Source organism: Polypterus senegalus, chromosome 3, assembly GCF_016835505.1.
Source record: "Polypterus senegalus isolate Bchr_013 chromosome 3, ASM1683550v1, whole genome shotgun sequence".
Classification (NCBI taxonomy): domain Eukaryota; kingdom Metazoa; phylum Chordata; class Cladistia; order Polypteriformes; family Polypteridae; genus Polypterus; species Polypterus senegalus.
The window spans coordinates 68203338-68228057 of NC_053156.1; the positions used below are offsets into that span (position 1 = coordinate 68203338).

Below are 24720 nucleotides of genomic sequence, written 5' to 3' on the forward strand. Positions count from 1 at the left end.
CTGTAAATTAAAAGCTAATATTCTATGAAGACAATCTGAACCTATGAAGTAACCACTGACCAGAGAATTCTGACAGAGACATTTTTGGAAGTCTTTAAAAAGGGGGACCGGAAGGTGTGTTCCAACTACAGAGGAATCACACTCATCAGCCTCCCTGGAAAAGTCTATTCGGGGGTTCTGGAGAGGAGGGTCCGTCGGATAGTCAAACCTCGGATTCTGGAGGAACAGTGTGGTTTTCGTCCTGGTCGCGGTACAGTGGACCAGCTCTACACCCTTAGCAGGATCCTGGAGGGTTCATGGGAGTTTGCCCAACCAGTCTACATGTGTTTTGTGGACTTGGAAAAGGCGTTCGACCGTGTCCCTCGGGGAATCCTGTGGGGGGTGCTCCAGGAGTATGGGGTACCGGACCCCCTGATAAGAGCTGTTCAGTCCCTGTACAACCGGTGTCAAGAGCTTGGTCCGCATTGCTGGCAGTAAGTCGAGCCCGTTTCCAGTGAGAGTTGGACTCCACCAGGGCTGCCCTTTGCCACCGATTTTGTTCATAACTTTTATGGACAGAATTTCTATGCGCAGCCAGGGTGTTGAAGGGGTCCGGTTTGGTGGACTCAGGATTGGGTCACTGCTTTTTGCAGATGATGTTGTCCTGTTTGCTTCATCAGGCCGTGATCTTCAACTCTCTTTGGAGCGGTTCGCAGCTGAGTGTGAAGCGGCTGGGATGAGAATCAGCACCTCCAAATCCGAGACCATGGTCCTCAGCCAGAAAAGGGTGGAGTGCCCTCTCAGGGTTGGGGGCGAGATCCTGCCCCAAGTGGAGGAGTTTAAGTATCTCGGGGTCTTGTTCACGAGTGAGGGAAGAATGGAGTGTGAGATTGACAGGCGGATCGGTGCGACATCCGCAGTGATGCGGGCTCTGCATCGGTCTGTCGTGGTGAAAAATGAGCTGAGCCGTAAGGCAAAGCTCTCAATTTACCAGTTGATCTACGCTCCTACCCTCACCTATGGTCATGAGCTATGGGTAGTGACTGAAAGAACGAGATCGCGAATACAAGCGGCTGAAATGAGTTTTCTCCACAGGGTGTCTGGGCTTTCCCTTAAAGATAGGGTGAGAAGCTCAGTCATCCGGTAGGGGCTCAGAGTAGAGCCGCTGCTCTTCCGCATCGAGAGGAGTCAGATGAGGTGGCTCGGGCATCTGATCAGGATGCCTCCTGGATGCCTCCCTGGTGAGGTGTTCCGGGCACGTCCAACCGGGAGGAGGCCCCGGGGAAGACCCAGGACACGCTGGAGGGACTATGTCTCCCTGCTGGCCTGGGAACACCTTGGGATTCTCCCGGAAGAGCTGGAAGAAGTAGCTGGGGAGAGGGAAGTCTGGGCTTCTCTGTTTAAGCTGCTACCCCCGCAAACCGACCCCGGATAAGCGGAAGAGGATGGATGGATGGAAATTTTTGGAAGCAACAATTCAAGAACTCCCTGTAGACCTACCATCTCTGTGCTGCAGGTGCCATCATCTCGGTCACTTCCTGCAAAGCTTCACTTCTTTGTGACTTTTTTAGACTTCACGATTTTCCTAAGCCCATACTTTCTGATAAAGGGCCTAAATTTATTTCAATGTCTCACGTAAAGTTTAGGGTACAAATTTAATGAATGTCTGGTTACCGTCCCGACAGAGCAAAAGAATTCATCCAGGCTGAGAAGTTTTTTTGTGTTGTTAAGGCTTTCAGTTCTTCCCAGTCTGACTGAATGGATATCTTCCCGTTTCTTAGAATTCTTAGAATTCTTTGCTGCCATCTAAACTTGCCCTTTTGAACAATGTGGCTTTACACCCCCCACCCATTTTTAGGCACAACCCCTTTGGATCAACTGAGCTTTTCAGAAGTACTATAGGAAATTACAAAAAGTGGGTATGAGTTTGGAAGCATTTTATAGGATTAGATCAGATTATATAATGTGCTAGTGAGACCACATCTGGAGTAGTTAAGTTCATTTCTAGGCATCAAGCTATAAAAAAAGACATGGCACTACTAGATGCTGTACAAAAGGGAGCAACCAAGTGCACCCTGGGACCAAAGGCAAAGTCCTACTGTGGCAGGCTATGGGAACAAAGCCTGAGCAGAAATGGCTGTGTGGTGGCTACACCGAAATCTTTTAAACTCTGACCCAGCAGAGTTCTTTCTATCAGACAGTGGATTGTGTACTCTGGGACCCTGGTGGTCTTTTCTTGCTTTCCATATTTCTAATGTTCATCCCAGCTGCATCACATTTGGGTACAAACTGTCCCAGGGTGAACTGCAGATCACAGTCTGAAGAAGTCCAGAGGCAAAGAGCAGCGATGTAATCCCTAATATCCCAAACTGGATAAACTCCAAATGAGAAGAATATGATAAAGAAAAATAGGCAATGCTATACATGAGTCTCCATTAAGAATATGAACAAAAGCACAACTGGTAACAAACGACTTAACCTCTCTGCCAGTAGTTTGTGCTTTGTGAAGAAGAACACAATGCACTGCTACAGGATTACAGTTGGATTGTAGTGAAACAATAGGATAAGGGATCCTTCTGGGGCATTTGACAATGTCGTGTTAGAAAGATGGCTTCAAACATATTGGACTGTAATCAAATCCTCCAGAAAGTGTGGACACAAACAGGCAGCGTAGCACACATGCAGCCTCGGGCAAAACACCGTGAACTTTGTAACCAATCGACCGGTTGACTTGCCTAATGACCATTGATTCATTTTGTGCCTTATAATAACATTTTATCCCATTAGCGGAGCAGTCTGGTCTGTTTGGGCAACGTCAGTGCATTTATTTAGATAAAAATGCATTTAGAATACCCACTAAGACAGGGAAAAAAAAACAAACAAACGTAAGAGGAAGTGAAAAGGCTGCTGGTGACACAAGGAGGAGCAGCCACCCCACAGAATACATGGCAGCTTACAAAAGGAAAACAAGATTTTGTGGTGATCTGCTTCACAATGCAGTTATTTCCCAAATCGTCCTTCTTTATTTGCAATTTATATGAACAGATGCCCCGATTTCATCTTAATAAAAACATGTTTATGTATATCTTTATATGATTCCAGGCCTACTGTATTACTTATTCAAACAACACCTCTAGATTTACTTTTCTTGTTAAGGCCACTCAAGGAAAAGATATCTCTTACTTCTTATCTTCCCCAACACATAAACAGAAACTGATTTGCCTCCAGACATGATTACAAGATATGAAATTAAATGTTCCAGATGTACAGAACATCTGGGGAGAAAAAAATTAAAACACAAGAAAAAGAAAAACAAAACAGAAGAGAAAACCCAGTATTTCAAACAACTTCTCTTCCAACCTGAGTGCTTAGGTAGTGTACACCGGCAGCTCTTGAACGATGCCAGGCTTTCCAGCTAACTTAATTTTTCCCACCATGGAGGGGCGTAGCATCATTAGCTGCCATCTCCCTGCGCATTAACGCCTGAACGGTTGGCTGCCGCAGTCGCTCTTTTATCTCAGAAAGCTTCTTTAACAGGGTCGCAGTTTCTCGATGCAATGCCTTTCTAATGAGGCACACATCATGTTGATCACCTGAAGGAGAAAAAAAAAAGACACAGAATACATGTGGACGTTAATGACACAGCCAGAAAATGTCACTGGACTGCCTGGGATATCTCAAAACCTGAATATTAGCAGTTGCCTTGTGTTGCTTGAGTATTATTATTTAAACAGTAGAATGACCTGCACAAGTACACTGCCATTGAAATACACGCTGTACACAAATGTTGCAGCACTGAAGCGACTTGGTCAGCCACAGCGGTGTGAACGCTCAAGGGCTCCGAGGTTTTAGATCCGCTTTGATCTATGACATTGTAGTGATACGTTTGCTCGGTAAAATAGGTGATTGTCTGTGCACTGAATGTCACAAGTAGTCCAGTTCATCTTAGGTGCCCAAGTAGCGGTGGGTTTTCTGCTCCGTCTTAAGTGCGTTCCAATAAGTTCTCTCTGAACAGACCAGTCGGAGCCATGCTTGTTTCTCATTTTTGTATGAAGAACTTGGAAAAAGTTTCCCTTTTATTATTTCTTGTGTTTATCAGGTAAGTACAAGCGGCTCCGGGTTTTGTGCCTCTCATGTGCTGGTGAAAACAGCGGCGAGAATCAGGCGAACAGAAATCTGAAAATTGCTTGCCAGTCGATTCCAAGAATGCCCATCACACATGATGACGTGTTGATTCTGTGCATGTCGATGTGCTTTACATTCCCTCTAGCAGGTCCATCCCAAAAGCGTCCATACCTTGCCTTTGACGTCAGTGTGCCGCTCTCAACATGAAGCACAACATTTGCTTCTTGTCATTTTTTTTTTCTTTGAGTGGATGGCTAAAAGAGACCCTCTGAGCTCATTTTCTGTTTTCACTACCATTAAGGCTTTCTTCAGTCTTAGCTGGGCCGCTGTTGCTTTGCCGGCCTTTACTCTGCTGAGTTTCCTCGAGGTACTGCTGCACAGCCTTAAGGACCGCATTCTCCACCAGCCTCTTGCTCAGGCTCACTAGTTCTGCATCATCTGGCTCCACCACATTGTTTTCACCTAAATGTTACAACAGACAACAATAGGGCACTTAATTTCACCATCACTTAGCACAGAACACTCACTTGTCCATGCAAAGCCAAATAATCTAAACCTAAACAAACTGCTAAATAACAGACAGGTCTAAAATTAAGAAACAGCAAAGCAACAGGGTGGCTGCGACTTTCAGCTGCATACAAACTTGGGTCTGATTTCTGATAATCATGCATTAAAATGTTCACAAATACAGCAAGTATGTTAACGTCTGTGGCCTGCGCACGCTGCACTGACTTCTTTGAGCGCACGGCCACAGTGAAACACGCAGACCACCCGGGTGGCCAAACCTTTTAATACAACTGCACACAACCCGAGCTGAACGTCAGATCTGTCAGGCCGGGGGATTTCATGGCCACTTAGGTCTTTCTGGGCCTCTGACTGTAACATCAAATCAGTACAACAAAATAATTGAGTAACACAGTAGGTGAGCTCGGAAATTCTAATTTTTAAATGAGATCCTCCAGATGTCTGGCAAAAACGGCAAACCTTGACGGCCAAAATGAGATACAATTCAGTCCCTTCATTACTTTTAAAATACGAGTCCCAATCTCCTGCTGCATGTTGTGTGCAGATTTATTTTACTAGAAGACATTGCTTTTATTGGACTATTTTCCAAATTATATTAACAGTCCGTCGAGAGACACTCATGGTGAAACCTGGCGCCATAGCAGACCCTTGGGCTAATCGGTAATGCGATTGATGGCAGCTCTTTTTCACAGCCAGTCATTTGCATTTACAGTATTAATCTTTAACATCGCACTTTACTTTGAATCCAACTTGCAACAGATAAAGTAACATATTTTATGTGGTGACAAATTACTTTCTTTAAAACTAAAAATAATCAGTATGAGGCTAGTGGGGAAAATATGTGATGAAGTCAAGTGAAAGGAATGTTCATTCTGCCATTTCTCACATCAAAGTAAAAGGCTTAAAGGAGGTTATCCTGTTGGCACAATGCAGGGTACAAAAGTAAAGAGCTCCCTGGTCAGTAAAACAAAACTCAGGAAGGAGAAAACCCCCAAAGAACCATCACAGAGATCATAACAAGAGACCCATGAGGTGACTTGAGAACGTTATTCCACTGAAGATTCACTGCGGTAGTCGGGTACATGAAATGCACCTGGGCTCCCAGGGCCAGATACGAGTCTCCAATGAGACCACACATCTGGGGACAACTCATGAAAACGTGTGCAGTTAATAGCGGAGGAACCCTGCACTGCAAAGGCTGAGCCCAAAAACACCTGCCAACAATTTCTATTCTAAAGTCTGTGCGTTTTAAACCGCTGCCAGGGTCTCAGGGAGAAAGTGAACGAAAGTGACTGGATGCTAAGAGAAAATGAAAAGGTAAAACTGCTATTATTATTTCGGGAGCTCAGTAGCACAAGGTCTTCTTCTTCTTCTTTCGGGTGCTCCCATTAGGGGTTGCCACAGCGGATCATCTTCTTCCATATCTTTCTGTCCTCTGGATCTTGTTCTGTTACACGCATCACCAGCATGTCCTCTCTCACCACATCCATAAACCTTCGCTTAGGCCTTCCTCTTTCCTCTTCCCTGGCAGCTCTATCCTTAGCGTCCTTCTCCCAATATACTCAGCATCTCTCCACTTCACATGTCCAAAACAATGCAATTTCGCCTCTCTGACTTTGTCTCCCAACCGTCCAACTTGAGCTGACCCTCTAATGTACTCATTTCTAATCCTATCCATCCTCGTCACACCCAGTGCAAATCTTAGCATCTTTAACTCTGCCACCTCCAGCTCTGTCTCCTGCTTTCTGGTCAGTGCCACCGTCTCCTACCCATATAACATAGCTGGTCTCACTACCGTCCTGTAGACCTTCACTTTCGCTCTTGCTGATACCCGTCTGTCACAAATCACTCCTGACACTCTTCAGGAATATCCATTCCACCCTGTCTGCACTCTCTTTTTCACCTCTCTTCCACAATCCCCTGTGATATATGGCCGGCCATTCATCCCGGCCAATACCCCCAGGCCGCCAGATGGACCCCTTCCTACAGCATGGAGGTGCCCTGAATTCCAGCAGGGCATCATGGACATTGGAGTTTTCCTGTACAGCCCTGCTGGATAACGTCGGGGCAGCCAGGGGACGCTGCAGGGAGGCCCAGAGACTTGTATTTTCCCTACAGCCCGGAAGTACATCCCAGTCACATGGACTGAGGGCTCAGAAGCACTTCTGGGTCATGGATTATAAAGGATTCTGGGAAATCCCAGATGGATGAGCTGAGTTGGGAGGAAGGTAACAACACGTCTGGGAGAGGAGGATTAGTGTATTGATTATTGATTTATTATTGTGTATGAGTATAGTGGAGTGTAGGGTACTTTGTGCACTTTATTATTGTAATAAAGAAAAGAATTGGACTTTTATCTGGTGTCTGGCGTCTGATCTGAGGGTTCAAGGGGACGACAGTGCCCCCTATCTGTCACACCCCTTTACTCTGTTCTGTTGATCCCAAGTGTTTAAACTCATCCACCTTCGCCAACTCTAAGATAACTGGAGTAACAAATAACAAGGTACCTGGAGTTTAATGATTCATCTGCACGTTGCAATGAGTGCAGTGACAGAAGAGACACACAAACACTACTTGAGTCCACATTTATGACATGTACTTCTGTCTGCTAAGACGTCTTTCTGTTATTTTTCACTGTTGCACTATTATATGGTATAACAGCAGCAAGAACAGTTTAGATATGCATTTTGGCATGGGTAAATATTAAATAATATGCACTACTATGTGATCATTCACTGCAGGGCAGGTTTCTATTTCCAGTTAGCAAGTAATGTTAATTTAACTCTAGTTTGTCAGACGGTGGGTGCTGTTCAGCCTTGTCAAGACGTTACTGGGGTGTTACGCAGATTTGTTCTCCTGTGGCTCTTCGTTATCAGCTCTCTCTCATTTACTTCAAATTCATATTTTGCAGTTCATATTTTAATGAATACAGCTACCAATTCTTTCAACCTTATATTGACTCATAAATAAAGAGCAGCAAGCACACACAGCACCTGAGACAACGTATCACTCACTTGACGCCGTCGAATGCCAGTGTACTGTATAATCAATGTGATGCTACTGAAAGCTTTTTCCCTTATATTGGGTTATGTTTAATTTTAACAAATGCAATGTGCTCCCCACGCACAAGACATATATTTATATGTTTAATAGGAGCCTTTTTGGTTGCAGACAGTTTATCGTAATTAGCTGCTGCTCTCTGCAGTTCAAATTCAACACCCTACTTTAAAAGAGCGCCACCTTCATGAGCCGTTGGATTGGTTTAGAAATGCAAATGTGACTTGTGTTCTTTTTAACCCCTTGGCTCACACTGGGTGGAAGTGGGTGGTTTGGGATCCTTGGTATGTTATATCTGTTTATTGATTATATCTTGTCATTTTGTCTTTACTTAATAAAAAGTCAATCAGTCAGTCATTATCCAATCCGCTATATCCTAACGCAGGGTCACAGGGGTCTGCTGGAGCCAGTCCCATCCAACTCAGGGCATAAGGCAGGAACAAACACTGGGCAGGGCACCAGCCCACCACAGGGCACACACACCCACACATCAAGCACACACTAGGGACAATTTAGGATTGCCAATGCACCTAATCTGCATGTCTTTGGACTGTGGGAGGAAACTCGCGCAGACACAGGGAGAACATGCAACCTCCACGCAGGGAGGACCCAGGAGGCGAACCTGGGTCTCCTTACTGCGAGGCAACAGCGCTACCACTGCGCCACCATGCCGCCATTAATAAAAAGTTCATCATAAAAATAAAAAGTAATGTGACACTCAGGGAGCCATCTAATTGTTACCACACATTTAAAATTCACTCATGGTTGCCTTCAGACATACCGTATATATTATACATCTGCCTCAGCAAGACTAAACACAACATGATGCTCTTGAATGTTTCTAAGCTAAGTTTGCGTCACAAGGGGTTGGAATCTACCCTGAAAGTACTGGGCACAAAGCATGAAGCAGCCCTGGACAAGGTGGCACAGCACTGCAGGACCCTCCCAGGCACACCCACAATCTTTGGGGGAGAAAGTGGAATACCCAGAGAAAATACAACCAGACTGATGAAATCTTTAAACGACTTGGGTGATCAGACAAACGTTATGACTAGAAAGGTTTAGCCAGGGAATTAGGTGCACGATAGACCGACCTGTAATGGACAGTCCAACCTTATGTACGGTAAGTCAGTTCAATTTAGTTAACACTAATGTTATTGACATATGCCACAACAGTAAAAGAAAAGGGGAAAGAACTGCACTTAAACAGGGAATCCTGTAGTCAAGTATGCTGGTGGACATTAGGAAGAAGAGAAATGGAGGCATACGCCAGGTAGGGGATCCTGGAACCTCAAATAAACGACCAAGTCACGTAGCTGAAGCAGAAACCCAAGATAACATTTAAAAATGAACGCGATAAGATATTTGCTAACCAAATGAGCTTGATGGACTTCAAGCGTATTTATGTTCATCGGTTTTTCCACTAATGATCTGTATACTGCACACTTACAGAAGCAGTTATTCAAATGGTGGCTTGAGAATAAAACAGACTGGACAAAATATCTGTGGCACATCTGATGCTAAGTATGTTGGCTGGGATGCAGTGATGCTGCTAACAGCAGAGCCGCCTGTAATGGCTTCACTTTATGCTGGCTCAGAATGAAGCGCAACATTTGCAAGTCCGGGGACGTGGAGCACTGCGTATAAAAGGGGCACTGAGCAGTGGTTATCTGACTAAACTGCTGAAACTGACCGTGCGCCAAACTACATCAGTGACCTTCTCCATCACTATGTGCCTGTCCGCCCACTAAGGTCCTCTGATTCTGGCAATCTTGTTGTGCCCTACACTAATCTACACGCCATGGGTGACAGGGCCTTCATTCAGCTGTATAGCGCTCAGACTCTGGAATGACCTACCGAAATGAATCAGGTCAGCTGACTCCATGAATTCTTTTAAATAACAACTCATCTGTTCAGAAGGCTTTCAGCTCTACCTGACTTTATTGCCCTTCTCTCAGTTTACCTCTATGTCAAGATGCTCATGTAACCTGTGTGTGCGTACTAGACCATCAATTATGCTGTCTGTTAGGCTTTTCTCTGAATTTACTATCTGACTCTATTTCATTTATGTATTTATCTGGTTTACTACAATGCTATATACTGTGTACCTTGCCATTCTTTCTTAAACTCTGTGAAGTGATTTGAGCATTGGAAAGGCGCTATATAAATAAAATGTAGTATTATTATCATTACATTTGTCTTACACCAATCAAACCTCTATTACATACTGGCGTATCTTATTTTCACTCATTCCATCTTCCAAGATCCATCTCTACAAAGATTCAACAGAAAGTTCCAAGTCTTGCTGCTTCATTTTCAACTTGGACCAAATGTGTTGACCACATTTGACTTCAGCTGCTGCCTCAGTCACACTTGTTTCTTGTCATCTCCTCCACTGTTAACCTTAACTTTAATACCAAAATATTTTGAACTTAAGAAATAACAAACTTCTTCAACAATTGGTGTCTTTGCTGCTCTAACATTTTGCTGAGCCTCTGTCCAGTTTTCTGGCTCTCACCACTATGTCTAGCAGTAAGGCGACATGAATTGTAACATAGAAATCAAAATTAAACCCTCGCTTCTTTACTTTGGTGTTCATGAACTTTCTTCAGGCATTATCTCCCTAAAATGGCTTCTACTGAAATTTGCTCTGCTACACTTGATCTAGGTGCCACTAGATGATGGATACATAGCATACACATCGATAGATATTATGACTAAGCTCTATAATGCACTCGTAAAGGACTCATCTGGAGAAATGTGCACAGTTGTGGTCTTCGTATTACAAAAAAGACATAACAGCACAAGAGAAAGTCCAAAGGAGGGTGACTTCCAGGACTGAGAGGTATGAGCTATGAGGACAGATTGAGGGAGTCCAACCCTTTCTGTTTAAGCAAACTGAGGTAAAGAGGTGACATGAGTGAAGTTTTAAAATTCTGAAAGAAATTACTATGGTGGATCCCAGGTAGCACTTAAAACTAAGTTCTTAAATACAAACTGCAACACAGATGGAAACTTGTTGAGGATAACTTTAGCACAAACAGTAGGAAGTTCTTCTTCAGGCAGAGAACCACAGGCACATGGAATAAATTGCCAGGACAGTAGATGGTTCATTGCAATGGGCTGGCGCCCTGCCCGGGGTTTCTTCCTGCCTTGCGCCCTGTGTTGGCAGGGATTGGCTCCAGCAGACCCCCATGAACCTGTGTTAGGATATAGTGGGTTGGATAATGGATGGATGGATAGATGGTTCATGCTGTGGGCAGTGGAATATAAAATTGTGGTTTAGAATTTCTTGTTTCCCCTTGGATCGTCTCTGTTAGGCCTCACACATTGCTTGTTTGATGTTGTCTCAGTTGTGACCAATGAAAGTGAAAGGTAGTCTTATCACGGTGTTCTTGAGGGAAACAGTAAAGTCTGACTGTGTAATGGCACGCAGACTACAGTTGCCTACTGTCTACTACAAATATGTGGAAGTGGTGAAACATTTCCATTTTTTAAAGACTACATACACCAGAGCTACAAACCAGATGATCTAAATATCCTTTTACTAAACATGTCCTATAAAACAAAGAAGGAAATTTAAATATGTACACCAACAAAATGAAGAGCAACAGATTGGTGTAGATGTAGGTTTCCTGTTTAATCAGTACTTTATGATAAGTAATTTGATAACACGATGAAACAAACTGCCCCATACAGCCAACTTCTACCCTCTCTCAATATGACGGCAAGTTTCCTGAAATGAGAGTCACCTTTACTTCACCTGCTCTACAAAATCTGAAAAGTATTTCTTTATCACTGTCTTATGATGTCCTTATTTAAAATTGCATAAAGTCAGTTTCTGTGTCTGCAGTTGCTGCCGCTTCACTTGGTAAGGATCTCTGTCCATCTTGCATATCTGAAAACAAAGAGCTGCTTTGCTGATACTGTAGCAGCTTTTCCTTCTAGTAACGGAGTGGATTACTCTCAAATGCTCCTGCACTTTTCCAGCTATTACTTGCAATCTATAAATGTTTATACGTCTAAACAGTTACTTAAACTGGACTGTGTACAAAGATTCAGCTCTTTAATGAGATGAAGAACAATTTCTCTGTGAAGACTCTGAGAACTTTACTTCTGCGACCCTCACTGCCACAAAGCCCTGTCCTTTTATGAAGGTCATGTCTAGACCAATGCAGCCAGATGCTCTGATTCTAAGACTGATGCACTTGAGCTGCTTGCTGCTTGTGTGTAAGTTAAGCGCATATCTGTAATTCATGAATGTTATCTCTCTGACACACTCTGGGTTCTGTGCTGTTTAAGAGAAGCCTATAATTTACAAACGGACAAAGACAACAAACAAGGTGCCTTAGTATATGTTATGAATAATTCATCCACTTTTTAAACATTTTTGCAAAATAATTCTCAAGTGTCAAATTTATTTCAATATTCTGATATGAAAATTAAATGAACAGGTAAAATGATACAAATTAACACATTAGTCTTGCTCTTTAGCTAGCAGGAACAGTTAATTACTTTGCTGTATGTTCATTGTCAGAGGCAACATGGCAACAATTCACTTCAGTGGCACTACTAATTCTGTCATCTTGCAAAATAACTGTGATCTAATATGCCTGATATTTATTTTCTCCAATAGCAACATGGCTGACCTTAGTGTGCTGTGCTGGCAACAGCAGTAATATCTGTCAACAATGAACCACACGCTGTTTGATGAATTCTTCAGATTCAAATGATCTAAGCGTCACACAAGGCCAGGAATTATCTGTCTTTTGTCAAATTTCACAGGAATGCACCTTTATAGTTCTCTGACAATCAGAACAATGGTAAGTCAATAAGTAAATCATTTAAATTTACTGGTCTAAGCTCCCGAGGCGCCATTAGTTATCTGGTCTCCTTTAAGAGTCACAAAATAAAACTGAATACATAAAAAAGACTTACGTCGACAGGCCCAGCAAATATTCTTTTAAATAATTTACTGCATAGACTTTACTGCTATAAAGATTTCTTTGCTTTCTATGGAAATATAAAAATATTTTATTTTTATGTTTACGCCACTGAAATACAAAACATATTAAAAAGCAAAGTAAAATTTATAACCAGCTTAACTATAGAAAGAAAATGACACATCATATAAAAGTTGACTAAAGTCTGTAGAATAATGACTATAATTGGAGAAATGTTATAAGAGTTATTTTTTTTGAGGACCATTTAAGGAATCTATGCATTTTAATTGAATTAAATTAATTCTTTTTTGGAAGCCCCGCAACAAAATCTTAGTACAGGGAAAAAAAATGTGTGCATTTTTGAATAAAATCGTGTCACTTAAAAATCTTTTTTTTATATATATATATTTTAGCCACCTTAATTCCACACAGTCCTCGACACGTTACAAAAACCCCAAAATGGGTGGGAAGGTGATTTGACAGAAATGACATTAGTGACAGAGTGGAATTGAACCAGTGATCTTAAAGTGGAACGTAACATTCATTCCTGTTCATTTCTCATTTCAGAAAATCCTAAGCACGGTGAAACCGTACACGTGTGAAGTACTGGAAATATGCGTTTGTCTACTGGAGAATTGAACCTTCAATCTTTCTTAGGAATATTGCATTGTCACCGGAGATCAGAATGCATACACAGTTTAAAGGAAATCACTTCGGTAAAAGTGTGTAAAAAATTGTTTGCAAAATTTGACCCAGACAAGCAGAGAAGGCAAGTTGAATAAAATCATGTAATAATAAAACCTACCAACATTGACAAATCAAAAAACATATCATGCTAAGAGTTTCAGACAACTTTGTCTTCCGGTCAAGTCAAGTCAAGTTGGGGAGCATGCACTGGTACAGCCACACCCACTACACAACAAAATAGCTTAGGATCCCGGTTTGCAACCCACCCCCCCAGGCAGACACGCGGTCCAGTCCCATCCTCCGGAAATGACCCTCTATGTGCCGCAGCTATGTGTTACGTGGGCAACCCCTTAGCCTGGTCCAGCCACTTGGGTCCCCAACAATGAGGATCCTACAAGTCCTAAAAGTCCTACAAGCTGCATCATCCTTGGGGAAATGCGCCACATGGCCGTAGTGCTGTAACTGACACTCCCTCACAATGCAGGTAATGTGCCTCATTTGGGACTCCATGAGCAACCGCTTATTCAAATGAAAGTCAAACCAACGGTACCCCAAGGATTTTCTGGAGAAACACATTACCAAAGGAGTTCAGTCTTAGTCTCAGGTCACTGGATAGCATCCATGTCTTGTAACCATATAACAAGACAGGAAGCACCAGGACTCTAAAGACTTGAACCTTCGTCCTGTTGCATAGAAATTGGGAGCGCCACACACCCCTTTCCAGCGACCTCATGACCCCCCATGCTCTCCCAATCCATCTCCTGATTTCATAGGAAGAGTCACCAGAGACATGAATGTCACTGACAAGGTAAGTAAATCTCTCAACAAGGTCAACACTCTCTCCACAAACAGACACACTGCTGATGGCTGTGCCCAAGAGGTCATTAAAGGCCTGGATCTTGGTTTTTATCCAGGACACTCGCAAGCCCAGACACTCAGACTCCTGAGTGCCCCAATCAGAGCCTCGATTGACTCCGTGAAGATCACAGCATCGTCTGCAAAGTCAAGATCTGTGAACCTTTATTCACCAATAGATGCTCCAAAGATGCTGGACCCCATGTCCTTGCCCAACACCAAATCCATACAAGCATTGAACAAAGTAGGATCTAGAACACACCCCTGTCAAACCCCAGAATCAACTGGGAAAAAAACAGAGGCTCTGTCTTCACTCAGCACAGCACTCACAGTACCAGTGTACAGGCCGGCCATGATATCCAGCAACCCTGAGGGAATCCAGCGAACCCTCAGGATGTCCCACGGGGCAGCTCGATCAACTAAGTTGAACACTACATGAAAATCAACAAAAGCTACAAAGAAACTCCGATATTCATGACAATCCTCAGTGCCAGGATGTGGTTGATGGAAGACTTATTAGGCCGGAGTTACACTTCACGCGACGCGACGCATGCTGCAGCGGACGCTTCTGCTACGCAAGTGTTGTAGCGTTTATACTTGCGCGCGTACTTTACATAAATCTGGAGGAATCCACCAGGTGGCAGTGCGAGATATTATCGCAGTGAGAACATGTTCGGCTCCTATTAAATTCCGATAACACCTTACCGCAATATCTCTGAAAAGGATGTTTATTGATTAAATCCATAAATCCAGGGATGTATGTGTCCATTCCAGGAAGCATTGGGCACGAGTGAGAAACAGTCCCTTGACGAGGCCCCAGCTCATCGCAAGGTGAATACAAGCACACACATACACTAGCGTCATTTTAGTGGCACCAAATCCCCAAATCTGCATATCTTTGGAAGGAAACCGGAGCACAGTGTGGAATACAAGCAGGAAATACCAGCAACATAACTCCCTGCGAGACAGCAGTGCTATCGCTCCACCACCGTGACACCCCCATGTGTGTAATTATTAATAGTATTCATTATTTAAACGAAATTATATGTAAAATGTAACATACACATTTTAATGCATTTCATCATGAAAGTGATATCAAGTATAAATCTAAAGATTCTAAATGTGGAGAGAGTTGGAATATCATACATTTAATTTGTTCTGTTTGGCGATCTATTGCTGCTTTACGCTGCTGAAGCAAAATGCCGACATAAAGATGCATTCGTGGTGCTTTTATATTCAAGCGTCGCATATTCCTGATCGTAATGACACGATATATTTTAAAAGTCTCACATACCATCTTTTGTGCCATCTATTTTTTATTGTTTTACTTTACCTGCTGTCAGGTCCAAGAAGCTCGTAGCGATTAAAAACTGGGATGACGTTTACGACCGTCTGCTTTAATGATAAAGTAAACTATGAGGTTAAAGTGGACAATTCGAGATTAAAGCCGAAATTTCCACTTTAATCACAAAATACACGTTTTCACCGTGTCCTTTATTTTTTTCTCAGTGGTTCAAATATAACGCTATACATTATGTTGTTGTTGTTAAGTTGCAAAAATAAAAAAATTAAAAAAGACGACACAAAAGATGGTATGTGAGACTTTTAAAATGTATCGTGTCATTACATTCGGGAACTATCTACATGTGACAGAAAGCCTCTATGCCGATCCTACGGGATGGATGCTTCGATGTGGTGAAGCCAAATGCCGACATACAAATGCATTCGTGGTGCTTTTATATTCAAGCGTCGCATATTCCCGATCATAATGACACGATACATTTTAAAAGTCTCAGTGCTGTCTATTTTTTTTTTTGCAACTTCACATCGCCAACATAATGTATAGCGCTGTATTTGAGCCACTGAGAAAAAAAAATAAAAGACACGGTGAGAACGTGTATTTTGTGATTGAAGTGGAAATTTCTGCTTTAATCTCAAAATGTCCACTTTAACCTCGTAGTTTACTTTATTATTAAAGCAGACCATCGTAAACGTCATCCCAGTTTTTAATCGCTACAAGCTTCTTGTACCGGACAGCAGGTAAAGTAAAAAAATAAAAAATAGACGGCACAAAAGATGGTATGTGCGACTTTTAAAATGTATCATGTCATTACGATCGGGAATATGCGACGCTTGAATATTAAAGCACCACGAATGCATCTGTATGTCGGCATTTTGCTTCAACACTTTGAACCATTCATCAAACAGCAAAGCGCGCACATCGATCCCCGAAGGATCTCCATAGAGGCTTGCTGTCACATGTAGATAGTAAACAGAGACTCTGACGTCACGTTCCGACTTTTAGCACACTGCGCCCCCCGACTTTTTGCTGGAACTGCAACTCGCGCACGCATCACGTTAATTTCTGAGGACCTGCTCAGAGGACGCGTGAAATGAACGCTGGGAACGTGTGGCAGCCATGATGCGGACGCGTACGCGTTCTAAGCGTGAAGTATAAATGAGTCCTTAGGCGTAAAACCAGACTGTTCCGGTCACTGGTAGGTGAGCAAGTGATCACGGATCCTACTGAGGACGACCCTAGCAAGAACCTTACCCAGCACCAGTGTTATCTCCCTGTAGTTGCTGTAATCTAGGCAATCACCCTTCCCTTTCCAGATTTTAGTCCCGTTTTCCAGTCAGTTGGGATGATGCCAGTCTCCCAAATGGAAGCAAAGACTGCTTGCAATGCTGGGAGGACAGCCTTACCACCAGCCTGGAGAAGTTCACCCTGGATACCACAGATCCCTCCAAAAAGCTGGTTCACCACCTGTGCAATCTCAGTGAGATTGGGTGGTTAACAGCTAACTGGAGGATCACTCTCAAGGACCTTCGACCCAGAGATATCCAATGTCCTAGCTGGAGGAGAAGCTTTGAACAACTTGTTGTTCAAAGCTGGCTCTTCTAGTCAACATAAATATTATTGTGTAAAATAGCAGAATGAAGGATGGATGTATTTTTCTGGTTTACTCCATCCAGCTGAATACATTAAGGAGGTTCGAGTTCCAAGTTATTCTGTCAGCTTTAGTTGTAACACTGGCAATAGATTTGTCAACTTCAGTGAACACATCTACGCTCAACAGCACACCTAGACTGCTTACTTCTCACAAAGGAAAACAATAAAAGAATCTTTGCGTTTGTCTGTTGGCATTAGGCCTTCACTATTATCAATCTGGAAAATATCCATCTGTATCATGTGATTCTATGGATACACACCTTGGTGTTTTTCTTCTCTAATGTGCTCTTTATAAACATTTGTTTAATATCTCAAGGGACATGTACTGTATAAGAATGGACACCCAGAGAATCCAGCAGAGTTTACCATTGGGCACACACAGGAGGAGTCAACCTTAGGCAGGGCCTCAGGAATTTCACATTAACCTAACATGGATGCCCTTGGGGGTGATTTGTACAAACTCCACAAATACTGTGGCTGGGTGTGGGAATTAAACCTTGAATGGTGGATCTGTGATGCAGCAGCCTATAAACATATACAGCTCTAAAGGGTGGTACACCAAAGTAATATCTCACTTTGGCAACACTGAGGGCTCACTAATCCCCAAAGATGTGCAGGTTGGTGAACTGATAACTGCAATTTGCCCGTGTGCAAGTGTTAGAGTGGCTGTGTGGGCTTTATGATGGACTGGTGCTGCGTCCAGGGCTCTTTCCTGCCTTGTACTCAGTGCTGCCCCACACCAACCCTCTCCCATTGGGGCAGCAAGTTACCTGGGACATGTTACAGTATTTGGCAATTGCCACAGGAAACATGCTGACCATCATAATTATCAATAATTGTTCCAAATTGCTATATTCCATCTAAAGCAAAGTGCAGTATATAACTTTTTAGACTTATTATAACTTTGTGAGTGCCACTGTCTAAAAACAGCAGAGCTGTGAAATGAGCAGAACCGTTCCTGTGATGATTCATTCAGTGGCCCATGTTAGGTTTTTAAACAACAACCTTCAAAACCACTTGTGCCCTGAACTCAGCCTACCTAATCCTTATGACGGATTTATTTCATTCTATGACATTGTGTGAGCCGTCAAGGTTTGCTGTTGATGTTAGCATTTCAGAAATGCTTTGAAACTTGGACAGCTAGCAAGTCTACAAATAATTTTGTCTCTCATTTTTTTTATATGATTGATTCAGGTTTTTTTAATTGTTTCCATTTTCTCCCTGTAATAAAATTTCCACAAGTTTTGGATCACATGCAAGACTAAGGCTCACTTCAAAACAAAAAGTGTACATGAATCAATTTTGCCAAAACAGAAACCAGATGGAATTAAAAAGACGTCATCAGCTTTAGCCCTAAATTGAAATCATATCTGGGTCAGTGTTTAATGAAAATGAAAAAATACGAGAAAAGAACATAACAAGACGTCCCCAGGGCCACACTCAGACGTGACCATACCCAGGGGGAGGCAAAAGCTATCTGCAGGTGCTGAGTGAAAGCAAGGCCTTTGAGAGCTGCGTTTCACAAAACGAGGACGTGCCCAGCCTGTGGAGTTGGAGTCTTGCACAGATGACTTGACTCAAATGAACAGGAAGTGAGTATGCCAGAATCATGGGGGAAACAAGAAGACGAATCACAGTATCTGCCATGCTGTCTGTGTGAACACTGAGAGCCAGTGCTTTCAAAGTGTAATTAATGAACGCATTTTTAATTTGTATATAACTTTCATTGCACACACTAACTCCTCAGAAGGTAAGTTAAGAGGCAATGTCACATACAAATTCTGTGAAGAAACAAAGAAATTGAGCAATAAAGGGAAAAAATAATACAGAAATGAAAAGAATAATGTACTGTATGTACATTTCTCCAAAATGGTCCCTGACTCCATCTAACTGTTGCTTTCAAGTAGTTTTCAGTCACATACACTTATCTCTTTTCATAAAATCACATTTTCTATTTTTTATTGCTCTAAACTTTCACTGTTGTCATTGTCATACATCTGGTACAACTGCTTCATAATTTTCAGAAATGTACATCTTTTCATCTTTGGAATGTCAGACATGTAGTGGATAATTGTAGAATATGTTAGATTTAATTAAATGCCAGGATGAAACTTTGTATTTTGCCAGACATTTCAAGGCTTGACTCTGCACTGTGGGATTGCCCAGAGCTGGATGACAAGATGAGCAAGAGCGGACGAGACGTGTACTGACTAACATTTTTTTTCTTTATTGCCATATGGTCTGAGTTTAATATACTGTGTTTAGACTACTCCATTTAAATATTAGTATTGTGGTGTAACATAAATTACATAAAAGAAAAGCTCACTGCTAGGTATTTATCTTTCTATGTACAGTTACCTAGTAGTTACCTAGACAAAGTGCTTTTATAGACCACCCAAAAAACAAAGTGTTTAAAATAAACAGTGCAGTACAATCTTTAATCAATCAATAAAGACATAATCCATTAACAGTGTATGAAAGTGGTTGTTAAAATATTCAATAAATAATTCTTAAAAAGGGCAGCACGGTGGCACAGTGGTAGTGTTGCTGCCTTGCAGTAAGGAGACCTGGGTTCGCTTCCCAAATCCTCCCTGCATGGAGTTTGCATGTTCTTCCCATGTCTGCGTGGGTGTCCTCCCACAGTCCAAAGACATGCAGGTTAGGTGCACTGGCGATCCTAAAATGTGCTTGTTGTGTGTGTGTCCTGCGTTGGGCTGGCGCCCTGCCTTGCACTCTGTGCGGACTGGGATTGGCTCCAGCAGACCCCCGTGACCCTGTAGTCAGGTTGAAAATGACTGACTGACTAATTCTTAAAAAGCAAAGTTAAAACCCTAATACTGATCATTAATTGATCAAGGAATTGAAAGGCAGAAAGAACAGGGGTGACTAACCACCCTGTAATAGGAAAGTAAAGTGACATGGTGGGCACCTGCTGATGATGAAAAGCACTGAATGGGCTGACTGATGCCTGGTCGTGTCTTTACAGCAGATGGACAATTTTCATTGTAACCCACAGGCTAACGTTTCTATCACTAAAGAAAACCATACACAAAACCACATGCCACACAAAAGAACAAGAGCCTCAGCATAATGTCAACGCCAACAAACAAGAAACGATGAGACAGCAGGACACTACGACACACATCAAAGCGAGAGGTCAGAGAATGCCAACTAGAATGAAAGTAAAAAGATGCCAACAAGTCCTTGTTAAGAGCAAGACTAACAAGTGGTATGGTAGTTTCTCCAAAAACTATCACTGAAATCACTGCACCTCAGGTGTTCTAAGTGCTGGTGGCAGTGAGCCACAGGCATGAAAATATATGTAAAGAGTTTTAACTTCCTTGTTGTATTTGCCAATCTTTTTTCCATTTAGTTTAAAGTCCTCCCATAATTTAAAGTCCTTGTATCACATAACTGGTTACTTTAATCTGTTTTGCATGTGAGTTGGATGGGATTGGCTCTTGGGATGGTTGACCTTACCCATTTACGAGTGGCTGCTTCTTTTTGGCCTATTGCTGTTGGGATGGACTCTAACTCTGCATGACAACTGATTGGAAAAATGTACTATAATTAAGAAATGGATGGATGAATAAATTGGAGCAAGTGTGACAATCACACATCAAATAAAGATGGAAATGACACATTTGTGATGGGAAAAGAGTTTGCCCTGACATAGTGTTTGAATCAGATGTTGTGAACTGAGGACTGAAAACAACTCAAGAAAAGCAATTGAAAAACATAAGAGCCCAAACGTAATTGCATGTTGCTCAAAGTGTAAAAGACACTAAATTAAATTCTGGCATTATGGGTGTCTATTAAAAGTCAGCGTCGACTTGACAATTGATTACCTTACTGTGAAAAAAAGAATTTTCTAATGAGACTTTCATGAGTTTTAGCATATTTATCCCATTAGATGGACATTAATTTGTGCACATCATTACTAATTCACAGAGCTGAAAGTAAATTCCTAGAGGGTATGCAAATAGGCCTACTTAAATGAACACTACACAAACCATCACATTTTCTGGCTTTTGCAGTTATTTAAATGGTAAAACAGTCAGCTCCGTATTTCTGCTTCACCCATTGCACAACAACACCACAAACCTAACTAAAAAAACGCTGCAATAGAGTGCAGTGCAGTGGAGCTGAGAATGGCAGTGTGTTTCATATTCCATCTGGTATTACCCAGTTTGCACATTATGTGGTCAGACTGCCAAAAGCACACCCTGGAAATCAAATGCTACATTACATTATAACTGATGATTGCCAGGGGACACGCTTAATTTAATAACAGTCCTCCTGGATAAAAGGTGGTGGCAGTTATTACTTGCTGCTGCTGTCTGTCTGGTTGGCTGGAAGTCCTGCTAGTCCTGTCAGCAGAGACCTGGAGCCACTGTTGTGGTTTGAAATTTTGTATATAAGTTGAAAAATGTTTTGTATGTCTTTATTTATAACTTAGACAGAGCAAAGTAATATTAGTGTTATATCATTGATAAGAACAGCAATAGTTTGATGTTTAAGAACTCCCCACCACCCCACTCCCTTTAGGTCTGACTGAAGAATTTTATGACAGGGTCGGGGCAAGTACCTAAAACCAGTTTGGCAAGTGACTCTCTCAATCAGCCCCCACAGGAAAGCCAACTTACCTAGCTGGCAAGCATGAGCTCAAAAAGGTAGGATGAGCTTCACTGTGAGATTATTTATGGTGGACTGTGACCTCGTCACATGATGGGTGCCCAAAGACCTTGCTTAGGAAGGCTCAGGAAGACATATTGTTAGTTGTTGTTGTTTTTTTTTTATGGTGGTTCCTGGTGATATTGTCCCCCTCTATTACACCCTCCCTTCAGGATTTGTTTTCCATTGTTTAATTCTAGGTTTGGGGTTGGCATAACAGAGCCTCCAAATGGCTACAAGTTTCATACGCGTAAGAAAGAACTACAGCCACTGCTATTTACTGTATTCCAAATGTCCCATTAGGGAGCCACACTGTCAAGGCAAAAACAAAGCTGAACTATATCTAGCATTAAAAGACGAGCAAACATCATCATTATCAGGAGATTTACATTTGTTTATCACAAAGACATGACTATATTCTGGGTATTTTAGGAATAATTATTGATGGCTAAGCAACTATGAAGTGTGAGTAAGAAAAGGTGTTCTGCAAACTGTCTGTAAGCAGCTGTTGTGAAAAATTATGGCAGAATACATGCCACAGTTTTGGGGAGGATGGACAACCAAGCGGCTACCCTGGATACTTAATCCTGATTCCTTAAATACGTTTCAGTGCTTGGGAGTGCCACTGGAGCCTACTATGGCCAGACGGCTTCAGTGTTATGTAGTAAGATAAAAAATCAGGAGTAAGCCCAGAACAAACTTCAAAGGAGTTGGGACAAAGGATTGAATGGCACACTGGTGGTGTGTCCATGGATCTATTGTACGAGGATAGATGAGGTGTGTGTTTTACTGTAAGTCTGTCATACCCCTAAGTAAACAGAGAAAAAACACAGTTGAGGGTTTTGGATTTATTATTTACAGTCTTATTCTGCTACCTTTATTCATTCCAGCTTTACTAAAAGCAATTGTTACTTGAGGTTTTCCAGCTATTTTTGTTATTGTCACGATGAGCAGGCATTTAAAAAAGAGGCATTTTCTGATAGCTCAAAACATGCAGCTGAGTTACCAGAATGAAAGCAGTGATGGGGAGACAAAAACTGGAGAAATGGCCTGCGGTTCCACAAAACCTACAAGGCCACAACCCGAGCCTGAGGAGAAAACTAAACGGCAACATTAACTTCATCCATCTAAAGGTGTTTTCACAATTATAGTCTGTTTGCTTTCTTCTGAATCAGGGAACATTTTGTGACTTTGTTTCAATTTACATTTACGTTTATTTGCTTGGCAAAAACTTTTAACCAAAGCGACTTAAAACAGAGGTAAACATAATCAAGTAGCATTACATTAGGGCCTGTTTATTCAGCAAGCATTGCAGAACAAATAACAAAAGTTGATTGCCACAAGTGAAAAGAAGTAGTAACTAGTAATTTACAATCATGGATTATAATCAATTAAACTTTAACAACAACCAACAATATAAAAGACTAGCCGAAGCCTGCCGTAGCATACGGCGGTGTAAGAATAGGAACGGAAAATGGTAAGAAAGGAATTCAGAAATCAAGAAGAAATAAATACTTCTTGAAAGACACAGTTGTGAATAGGTGTTTTGGTGGTGACAACAGATAATGAGTCAAAAGATCTAACCCTAGAAAAAGCCACGTACAACTGACCATAGCTGAAGACTGGTTGTTAGAATTATTGTGAAGAGTAAACAGCATGTGGGTATGAAGAAGGCTGCGCTTCTGAATTTTGATTACGTAAATATAATCAATAACAACCTCAAAAAGATGTTGTTGTAGAATGTCTCTAAGTAATTCCTGCAGCTTAATCCAAAAGACTCATACTACAATATCAGGTCTGTTCTCCGGTCTTTGGCTATCTGCCAGTGCATGTAGAATTTCCAGCCAAGCAGGGTTACATGTGAAAGTGATTAATAAATGAGGCTGTCCGAATTTATATACTATGTCCATGGCATCCTGATAGTTTTGTTGCATGTATCTTGGACTTCCTGGAAATGTGGACTGTAATATGACCATTTTGCCTACATGTACGTTGTTATTTTCAGCTTTTGCTTGCAGTGCATCTGACAGTCCTTTGTATTGTTCCTTGCGCAAATCTTGTTGATCTAATCTGAGATAGTTGAGACACGCGCCCTCTGTTTTAACATAAGCATCTATGACATACTGTTGGAATAGTTTGTCGCTGGAGTGCAAAATACTAAATGTATTCCTCATTGCTAAACTGTATGCGTAAAATTGGCATTGAGTAAATCACAAGATTATTACTGCCTTAATTCTTGTACATATGTGTTATTAATGTTTATTTTGGAATATGTAATTAACATTAACATGTCAATGTTAGTGTGTGCACTGAGGACGTATCCCACTGCCAGGCATGGTGTGTTCATGGTATGAGATCAGGATGTTTGATTGGCGCACTGCTCTGTTTCTTGTCAACCTTTGTATGTGTACTGTATATGTTCTGGTCGACCCAAGTACAAGTAAATCTCCACCAATCTTTTTTTTTTTTAACACATTTAACTGCTGTGGTGCTCTGAGACCAGACAAATTTCAAAAACACTGACAAGCTGGACCTTTTGACACCTAGTGAAATGAGCTAAAGAAGCAGCTGAGCTGCTGGATCAAATGCCTGAAGAAGAAGGGAATACCGCAGAAGTGAAGTTAATGCACAGCCAAACCAACAAAGGTCACTGTGGACAAGTTCAAAGTTGTAAGTTTCTGTTCTCAGTCTACATTGGGCGTGATGAGAAACTCAATACAGTGTAATATGTAGCTGTCACAGGGGAGTTAACGGAGCCTTGGGAAAAGTGGCAGATGGTTTTGTGTGCAAGGGTGATCTGAAAGAAAATCCAAAAATCATGCTGCTCACTACACTATTGAAGGCCACAACTGTGGAGTATGTGATGCTTTCTGTTACTTTGGGTTACTCTTAATGTAGTAGGGGGATTTAAGAATGCTGTTG

General features: G+C 41.9%; 1 protein-coding gene across 2 annotated transcripts in view; it reads right to left on the reverse strand.

Moving 5' to 3' along the window:
• Positions 1 to 2962: 2962 nt before the first annotated feature.
• LOC120525295 (A-kinase anchor protein 7) overlaps positions 2963 to 24720 on the reverse strand; it is a 275212-nt gene continuing 253454 nt past the window's right edge. The window contains exon 8 of one of the 2 annotated variants that reach the window (XM_039747463.1): positions 2963 to 3572. In XM_039747463.1, coding sequence (XP_039603397.1) covers positions 3400 to 3572 — 173 coding nt within the window. In that variant the 3' untranslated portion in view covers positions 2963 to 3399. Of the gene's footprint in view, positions 4567 to 24720 lie in introns of both variants that reach the window. The other variant, XM_039747462.1, reaches the window with a different exon arrangement.